The following is a 10015-nucleotide window of genomic DNA, read 5'->3' as shown; positions in this document are numbered from 1 at the left end:
GTTGTGCAGAACCACGTCAATCACTGCCTTGTGAACTGAAAATTTCGATATGTTGAACAGAATCTCCATCTTAAATTATACCCTGCTTGCCCAGTTGGATCAAACCAGCAACCAGTTCCTCCCATGTTCAAGTGATTAACTTTTATTCAATCACGCATGCACTTCTCGGAGTTGTAATGTGGAACCATGGGGGTATCGTGTTAAAAAGTCTCTTTTATACGGTGATGGATGATGATCTACGATGCTCAGGCACAACAGCTGAGGAAATCTTACTTGCATTTGGAGGAAAACTTGAATCTGGAATTAGCCGTGTGATGGGCTAAGCATACACCAACATGTCTTTTCTTTTTCAAAAAAAAAAAAAATCACAAATGGCTTACTCCAGAACAGTCACAAGTAAATCTAAAACAAGGGACAAAAAAATAAAGAACAAGAAATATGAATATGTTACTGCAATGTCGAGAAGATCACCATCATCATAAAAAAAAAGAAGAAGAGAAACTGATATACTTCCTTGTGGGGCCACAAATAATAACTGCCATTTCAACAAATACCATCCATTTTTTTTTTCCTATCAGCTTCATTCATATACAGAAGACATTATATCCAAAAACAAAAGAAAATAATAAAACCCCCCAAAATTTAACACTAGAATCAGGCGGACTGTGATTCCAAATATTTTCTATGTTAGCATGACTTCAACATTGCAGAATAGGGAAGTAAGACAAACTTATGATCTTAAAACTCGAACATGACTTTACATGAACTTCGGGTATATCATCATTCTCCAAGCCAAGGCCTTCTGGTGTTTCATTTGGGCTTAATTTATCTCCATCAAAACAAAAGACCAAGTTTTCAAGCTTGAGCTGACCCTTCTCAGTGTACGTTTTAAAGAGCTTCTCAAACTTGTCATCCTACGATAAACAAGAATTTAATTACCATAAAGGTTATCAGCTTTAGAAAAACATCAAGTCACTGAACAAACGATTGAAGCTCCAGAGCATGAAGATCAAAGGCGATACATCTTAACATGAAGATAGGGAAAACAAAGTACCAAGTCTGACGAGAAAGTAACACACAATCTTAACAATTCAGCAAGAAGCAATTGACATAAATATACAATTTCACCAATCCGTGGCAATTACAATCAGAATCAAAGTAATCCCTGTTTGGGATAAAAGGCGACATGCGGTGGCAGGCCCTTCACAGGCAGAATGCCCATTGGCGGGATTGAAGATTTGCCAAAAGTGTTTGGCCAATAGTATGCTGTGTAACTTAGCTCTCCACAAGTATTTTCAGAAATAAGTGCAGATTTGCTTGATGAAAAGAGGCATGAGACACATGAAACAGTATCGAAGCCCAATTTCACCCCATCCACATACAAAGAGCCCAACCACACCCCGCCCACGCACATAAGAACACACACAATGAGTTAGAAGTTATGACTGAAATATCAGATAATTATCAAGGTACGAGAATTTTATAATAAGAAGGAGCATGAAATATCAGCTATGAAGAAACTTTGTAGGAAGATGCATGAATTCCTCAAGCACAAAAAGCATTTTACTTAAATTTAAGGAAATGCACTATGATGTGAGGTCAGCAGTTCAATCATTAGTCATTCGACATGGTTAGTGGTATAGGTTTTGTTACCAACATCTGACTTAAGAAATTTAAGGAAATGCACTATGGTGTGAGGTCAGCAGTTCAATTGTTAGTCATTTGACATGGTTAGCAGTACCGGTTCATTACCCATACTAGTACCATTCTGGTACAATGTCGGTATGGGTCGGTTCATGGTATTAATGCTTGATATGCCCTTCAAACCGAGTATCCATTTGCTACCAGTATGGGGCAATGGACGAATTCTCCATCTCCAGGGGAAAATGCTATTATCCCCTATCAAATAAATTCCTAGTTCTCCTTTTGGGGCTTCTACTCTGACATAAAGTTCTTGTTTCGACAATTCAAAATTGGGTGAAGGTTTTTTACTAATAAATCTATACACTATTTAGTATGGCAAACCATGATTTTAACAATATAATTAGGAAAATGATCGAAAAGTTTGGTGAACAACATCAAGTTCAATATAAAAAGGGATAGTAATAGTAATATAAGGCAACCTCAAATTTTATACACATAGAAATTACTGATTCCAGGTAGGGCTGTTAACGAGCCGAGCTGCTCGGGCTCGGCTCGGGCTCGGCTCGGTAAAAGCCCGGCTCGGGCTCGGCTCGTTAGTCAAACGAGCCCGAGCCCGAGCCTAATATGAGGCTCGTTTACATCCGAGCTCGAGCCCGAGCTCGAGCCCGAGCAGCTCACGAGCCCAAACGAGCTTGGGCCTTTGGCTATTTGCTGAATGCTGATTGATTGGTCTCCCATGGCTATGGGCCCACCCGGCCAGCCCACTCTCCAGCCGGACCAGCCCCCACCGTCCATCGACCCAGATCGTGATCACCACCACTCATCACTCATCAGCTCATGCATGCCCTAGTCTCCTCGACTCCTCCTGTGACCCTGTCTCCCTCTCGAGTCTCGGCCGCCTCTCCCAAGTCCCACTCGACAGTCGACTCCCAACTCCCAAGTCCCAGCCCTCCCCCGATTTCGATCCCCCTGCCGGGTTTCCTGCGGGAGATGGAGCGGGGGAGGGGAAGAACGGAGTGCACGGCGGGAGCGGAGCGCCGCAGAGGTTTAGGTTTCCAGCGAAGGAGGACTCCGGGAAACGATCGAGGGTCGGGGGGATGGATCCGTTGAGGTTGTTGTTAGACACGTTGAAGTCGACGAGGGAGTCGATGCTGATGCTGGGCAGGCTCCCGGACAGGCGATTGCGCTCGAGGAAGAGGCCGGTGAGGTGTGTGAGGTTGTTGATGGAAAAGGGGATCTCGCCGGTAAGGTTGTTGCCGGAGAGGTCCAGGCGGCCGAGGCGGTCCAGCCTAGACGCGGCCGCCGGGATCCCGCCGGAGAACTGGTTGTCCTGAAGGTAGAGGCTCCGAAGGAGGGTGAGATTGCCGAGATCGTCGGGGATGGGGCCGGAGAGGCGGTTGGCGCGGAGGGAGAGGACGCGAAGGGAGGTGAGGCGTCCGAGGGTGCCGGCAGGGATGGGGCCCACCAGGCCGACGCCTGGGAGGCGGAGCGCCACCACCGACGTGTTGCCGGCGTCGCAGGTGACGTCGACCCAGCCGCAGGCGGAGGAGTTGGCGTTCCACTGGACGCGCGGCTCATGGGGGACCCGCGAGATGAAGGCCACCGAGCTCGTACCGAGCCCGAGCTCGGGCTCGTTCAGGAGCTCGTAATTGAAACGAGCTTTACGAGCTCGAGCCCGAGCTCGGGCTCGTTCAGGAGCTCGTAATTGAAACGAGCTTTACGAGCTCGAGCCCGAGCCTTTGCTTTACCAAGCGAGCCCGAGCCCGAGCCCAATACAGAGCTCGTTACCGAGCCCGAGCCCGAGCCCGAGCCCGAGCTACTGTGAAACGAGCCGAGCCGAGCTTTCCCAGGCTCGGGCTCGGCTCGGCTCGTTAACAGCCCTAATTCCAGGGACATGGATTTACATTGTGACATTAATTTTAGGACCGCCAACCAAGAAGGAAGTCCTGCATGGTCGTAAGTCATTGGTTTACAATTGTTTCTATACCCTGCATCTAATTTTGTAGCCAATGCTAGAAATAATAATGATACATAGAATGGTTTAATGTCCTAATTGTGCAGCATCACCAGGTCATAATTCATGATATTGAGTGTTAAAACATATACAGATGTAACCCAGATGAATCAGAGGGGAAACAAGGTATAGAATGAGGACAAAACATAAATAGTCCGCATATGGAACTGACAGTGACAACACATTGTAGTTTGATCAAACAAAACAAAGAAGTGGAGAAGTTGAGCTATTCACTCTTCTCCCTAGTAACTCTTTTCCTTCTTCCTTCTCTGTTTTCTTTTCACTTCATCACTATTGCCTAATGCTTTTCTCATTCAGTATATGTAGAGTCTGACTGAATTTTCGACCCAACTCTTTTACTTCTGATTCTATAAGAATTCTACATATCCTTTTTCTGTAGTGTTGAACCCTCATTACACATTAAATATATTAAAGTACCACTCTAATATAAGGTTTGCAGAAACTTTCACTGTTACTCAAAATTCTCACTGGATCGACCTCAAGGAACCTTCTAAAAGCCCTAAAGCTTCTAGAGTAATCTACCAAATCCCATTTTCTAAACCATAGGGCAAACCAAGAAAGCTTCCCTAATCTTTAATCCACAAAATCACTCATGACTTCTGACATTGAACACCATAGTTAATTCAATCAAAATCTACAAATAGTGGCACTCAAGGTCCATTATCATAGACAAGCACACCCTCCTATCGGTCCAACGTCTTTACTCTGGCAGTTAATTATGACATTAAAGCACAAATGGAGATGGGGAAAAAAGTTCTGTTGTAGCTGCCCAAGGAGTACAGAACATTTATATACTAGTATTCGACAATCTGAGTTCAATGAGACTACAAACATGATGAGCCATTAGATATTATTCTAATAGCATGAGCCCCTTTCTTTCCTCAAGAAACTGTAAACAAATCCAATGCATATGTGCTAAAATTTTGGCTCCTGTATTAACAATTCAACATAGCTCAATAATATAAAATGTGCCCTTAAAACATACAAACACTAGATAGAAATGTAGAACTAAAATTAACATAGAACCATGTTGAAAGTAGTACCGAATAAACACAGAACTGCTTTTGTCCATCATTTCCCTGAATAGATATAACAATTTTCTTTCTTTCAACTTGTGGTTTGATGACTGATTCCCTTTGGCTTCTGCATCATTCCCAGAACTACTAAGTTCACTTCTGGCAGACTCCACTACTGCTCTCAACACATCCCGAGCCGATTGAGCTAATGATACCAACTCCTGCTTCTGTAGTCTAAATAAATAGGACATTTTAATCAGTTATAACATTAAGGATAATTAAGAAATACATATTGTTGCATCAAAGTATATCTATTTTCTTTAAACATAATGCTGAAAATTAGAAACAAATCACATAATGATTATAAATATTTTGACTTAGATGATTATAGAGGAAACTTTATTTTTTATAAACCAGGAACCTAAATCTATGGACTAGTTATTGAGTATTGGAAAAAAAAAAATTAACAAGATCCTAACATCCATATTTGGCAGGATACATCAGAATTAAAAAATGCTTGTAGTAACACGAGCTATCAAAAGAGTAGATCTGAAGACTTAAAAAAGCTGAATGATGATCACATAAACAAAAATAGATTACTCTGAAATTTCTATACAAGAACACCACATGAAAGCAGAAATTTAAGTCTTCATCCTGTCAGCTTTATTCAAAATTGAGCCCAGAGTGTCATCCACGACGTGACATAGAGACCAATTGATAGTTCCATATATAAAGACTTAATGTCTACAAAAACAAGGATGCTGATCCCTTGAAGTGCATATGCAAGGCATTAAATGTAAATCTCAGATGCCTCAAAGAAGTTTTTCCTCTTTCAGAATTCCTCTCTATCAATTGGAATACTTAAAACTTCAGGGTCAAGTGAGTTTTGGAGAGATGCTCAGTTATGTAGCTAAACATGATACAGATTTTATATATTAATTAGTATTGAAGAATAATTCCACTAATATGTTAATCAAATCCTAGTAATGCTATAAAAGGTGTTATTAGTGATAATCAAACATCAAATTAGAGCTTCCTTACAGAATCAATGAAATAAAGCAGCTCCTCTCTCTCCTTTTTCTCTCTCACAGCAAGGCAGGGAAAAACTGAAAAGCCCACCCAGCTTTCATTAAGAAAATGAAGGAGGTACAAGAATTCTCAGAGAGGAAAAGAAAGAGGAGCGAGAGGATGTAAATGGGGAAGGGGGCGAGAAGAGACCCAGGCAATGGAATTGGCAAGTTTATCAGGGGCATACAAAGTCCAGTCCCAAAAGAGTTCATTGGTTTTATTGGAGAAGACCCAGCGGTTTTGTTCAAGCCATAAGCACCAGGGCTTCCCAACCATGTAAACAGCAGGACGATTTTTCTTAGTAGACCAGGATCCCCCAAAGCAATGAAGGGCATGTGTCTAGCCTTTGACTCCAATCTTGTCCTTCGATTTTGCACAGGGTTCCATTACTATTAATAGGTGGCTCCGAGATTTCTTATGGGCACAGGAATCTCAAGTAATTCAGTCAAATGGAATGAGGGAAGGAGCAACAGATTAGCAGGGGGTTCATGGTTACCTGAGACCACAAGTAAAGTGGGCAGCAAGGTGGTCCACGGTTATCTGAGATCTTCAGTAAAGTGGCAGCAAGGGGGATCTGGGCAGTTATGTTTGGCTAGATTCTCCTAGACAAGAAGTTTATTATAGTATCTGTCCGGAAGAATTGGATTTTGGTAGGAATAGGAATCTTCTTCTCTTAGCCTGAATAAGCTGAGAATGTCACTTGGGCTTGTTCAGGTGCACATAGAGGATGCATGCCGTTACTACCTATAGCAATACAGAGATTTACCAAGGAAATTATACAAATGTATGTATGGATGTGGAAAATGAAGATTTAATCTTGTCATCTTGGTAGTCTACTGGACATCCTCACTTATTTAGATCGGACCCCAGCATGTAAACTGAATGGGCATCAACTGGTTCTGCTTTGAACTGCTGAGAGCACAATAAGCATTTTGGCACCAGAAAACACCACGATCCCCCATGTAATCCCTCACCAACACATACAAACACAAGAAAAAAAGAAAAAAAATTGCACCCATTCCACATGCATTCTGGAGGTTGTTTAGCAGTGCTCAAAAATAAAAAGTGGTACTGCCAGGGGTGTCTATAACACCAGTATTTCTGACTTACACATGATACTTATGAAAAAAGGGCACTCCAATGCATGAGGTTCTCGCCACTGCAGGATCTGGGGAGGGTCAGATGTACGCAGCCTTACATTGCATGCAGAGAAGCTATTTCCATCTTTTAGACTTGTGACTCCCAAGGCTTACCCTCGCATGACACTTAAGAAAGACAACAATATTGTATAGAACTTCTTACACTTCAAATTGTAAAACTATGGCATCTCTTTGACCCAGGATATCATGGCTCCAATAGAAACATAAATTTTTAGCAACACATCATCAAAAATTTTGTAGTTTTGTAAGAAACCTAACAGTACCCAGGTTATAATACGATATACTTGCCAGAGTACTGAATTAAGTTGAATGATTCACCATGTTGGGTTTATAAAGACATGTTACTTCATAGGATGTTAGTATGAGCAACAACATTCATAATGTATTTCAACTATGAAATTTCTGTATACATAAAAACGGAAATGAATTTAAGCCATCAATAGGTGAACAAGATCTTTCTTATAGGTCTCTTCTTTCTTATTGTCATGGTTCCAGTCTATAATTTGGTGTATCATTCTCCTTCAACCTGAATTCAGATCACTGTCACACTGTTTCAATCAATCACAAATGATTAGGTCACTTTTGTCAATGCTATTTCAGAAAGCAGGTTCATCTAGCTTGATGTTCACATGGTCTTCAAATGGACTATTTACATTCTTGTAAATATTTGCCAGCTATAATGTTTGCAATTCCCACCACATCAATGACCAACTTTGACCAAATTTGATTAAAAGGTTTTGAAACACTGTTTAGTTATTGAAGCCGGATACTGATAACAAGAAAAAGATGATTCTAGGTGCTCGCATTTTCCCGATTCAACAATCAAATATGCCAATAATCAATGTTCATTGATTACTTGAAAGCCACTATTAATAGCTTGCTGAAGACCATCTGATATTAGAAATACAAAGCCACTCATTGAGCTTCCAAAAAATTTGTGCAAATTCTTAGAACTATAGTGTGAAAATTCTTCAGATCCCCCAAAAAAGGGAACGATACAAGCAACTAAATCACCCTAGGCACAACAGTCCGCATACTGCAGGAGAAGGAATTACATAGGAAAGGGAAAAGAAGATCTTTAATTTAGTTGTTAAAAAAATTCTGCATATCCTCTTTTGTCATAATAACTATCATGAAGATTGCAGTTTTACTATAAACTAAGATCTTTAAGGTCTGCGAATGTTAAATATTAAAGACCAAACAATCAGTCCAGAAAACTACAAGGCTACTCAAAGTTGAGAAAGCTCCATTAAGGAATAAGCAAATTTGACTACCAGCAGTTAGTTTGATATCAACCCTCCAATATGTGCACAATTTTGCCTTATTCATCTCTGAAAGATTACCATCTTTTAAATAAACTAGCCCCACCTATAAAGTCCCATCCCCTTGAATCGGGCATCTGATGGTTGAATCGTCCACTCCTATGTTCCTTTTGCCTGGGATTATACTGCAACTGGTAAGGTAGAGAGATGGGGATAAAAAAAAGCCTACTATCAATCCTAGCAGAACCAAGAAAGGGATCAGAGAGCTTAAGAACTTGAAGTCAGGCATAAAATATGAAGCTTTAGGGGCTTCAAAATCTAACAGTAAAAAGAACCTAATGGGAGCAAGAACAGGGTTGAAGAATGAGGTTTCATGAAGATTCTAAGATGGAATGACAGAGGGTTAGATAATGTGAAGAAAAGACACTCTGTAAATGACATTCTACTCAAAGCAAAACTCTAGACATGCAAGAAGACTCGAAGAAGGAATATGAACTACTATTGATACAGGAAGCTGGTTTCATCACCAAGGTACAAAGAAGCCAAAGAAACAGGTGAAACAGGCCGAGCAAGATAATGTATGAAGCTATCAAAAGGTCCAAGATTAAATATTTAGACAAAATGAAAAGTTCTTGAAGAGCAAAAATAAGTGTGGTTCCAAGTATACCTCAGTTCGCGAAGAGTCTTATCCTCTTGCAATGCCAATCTTGAACTGGGGATCCTCGGTGGTGGAGGCAACCAATCCTCATCTTTTCTCTCCTTTCCACCCTTCTCATCATTATCATCATCATCTAAAACAACAACATCCTTTCGGTTTGGTTCACCTTCCCATCCTAAAAATTCAAAAAAATCAAAAAAAAGAAGAATCTAACGGACCCAAAACTTCCACAAAACGACAAAAAACCCTAATCTGAACAAGATGCAACTCAGTGTACGATCGGCGGTCTTCTTCCTCTTCATCCCAGGAAAAATTGGAACCGAATCCAGATCGTCATCTGCCAATCAAACCCTAGAAGTGAGAAAACACCAGAAAAACTAAAAAGAAAAAAGAAATCTTCGACGAGAGAAGAGGGAGAGGAAGAGAAAAGACCATCGAAGGAGGGGAAATCCGTGGGCTGGACACGGCTGTAATCGAAGAGAGGCTCGAGCTCTTTTCCAGGCTCATCCTGCCGAACGAATCAAAGGAGAAAGAGATGGAAAACTGAGGGAGGGGAAAAAACCTAGAAATTTAGCCACAAGGGAAGCAGAGAGCACAGTAATTCGCAAACCACTGGCGACGAATTGATAGCGTTCCAAGGGGGAGACGGCTATTTGGCGTCGAAACGTTCGCTGAACCGAAGCGGTGGTGGCGGCGGGAGGTGGCTGCGCGCTCGCGGCCGACGATTTGGGGGGAAGAAACAAGGAATGTTTTCCTAATTTCATATCGAACGTGAGGGAAGTGCAATGCACTTGCGATGATGCAACGATGCAAGTGACGGAGCATGAATCTCATAAAGATTCTTCTTTGACCAGGGTAATAGAATCGTGAATTTATCCTGGATTCGTGGATTGAATCGTATATTTAAGAATAAGTCATGTCAATGCTGGATGCCCACACGCTAAGATTTACATTCTTGAGCAGATCCTTAAAAATGCATGCTGGCGGGTTAACATATCCCATTCAAGATGCTGGCGGATTAACAATGCCTCAGGGCCACTGAGGTGGTAGCCCATTGGAACAAGGCCTTACTTCCAAGTGATTCCGAATTCGAAATGCACGGACGTCGATTAAATTGTAGAGACCGAATGCTGCCTGCTCAGAAACGGGGTTTGGAAGGGCTACTGGTCCGC

General features: G+C 41.6%; 1 protein-coding gene and 1 long non-coding RNA gene across 2 annotated transcripts; both read right to left on the bottom strand.

The window, feature by feature from the left end:
• Window positions 1-517: 517 nt before the first annotated feature.
• LOC120103927 (small ubiquitin-related modifier-like) lies at window positions 518-4931 on the bottom strand (the record flags this gene model as incomplete). The annotated part of the gene is given in 3 exon segments (XM_039126219.1): window positions 518-914; window positions 4723-4799; window positions 4802-4931. Coding segments are annotated over 3 exon segments (423 nt in total), but the record flags the coding sequence as incomplete, so codon positions are not given.
• Window positions 4932-4935: 4 nt separating this feature from the next.
• On the bottom strand, window positions 4936-9800 carry LOC103705650. Its single transcript, XR_005511555.1, has 3 exons — window positions 9276-9800; window positions 8853-9180; window positions 4936-8359 (listed from the first exon to the last, which is right to left on the bottom strand). It is a non-coding gene; the product is annotated as an uncharacterized LOC103705650 (long non-coding RNA).
• Between the last annotated feature and the right edge of the window lie 215 nt (window positions 9801-10015).

Source organism: Phoenix dactylifera, chromosome 4 (assembly GCF_009389715.1).
Source record: "Phoenix dactylifera cultivar Barhee BC4 chromosome 4, palm_55x_up_171113_PBpolish2nd_filt_p, whole genome shotgun sequence".
Taxonomy (NCBI): domain Eukaryota; kingdom Viridiplantae; phylum Streptophyta; class Magnoliopsida; order Arecales; family Arecaceae; genus Phoenix; species Phoenix dactylifera.
Note: the sequence above shows the minus strand (reverse complement) of the source record. Positions and strands in the feature narration are given on the sequence as shown.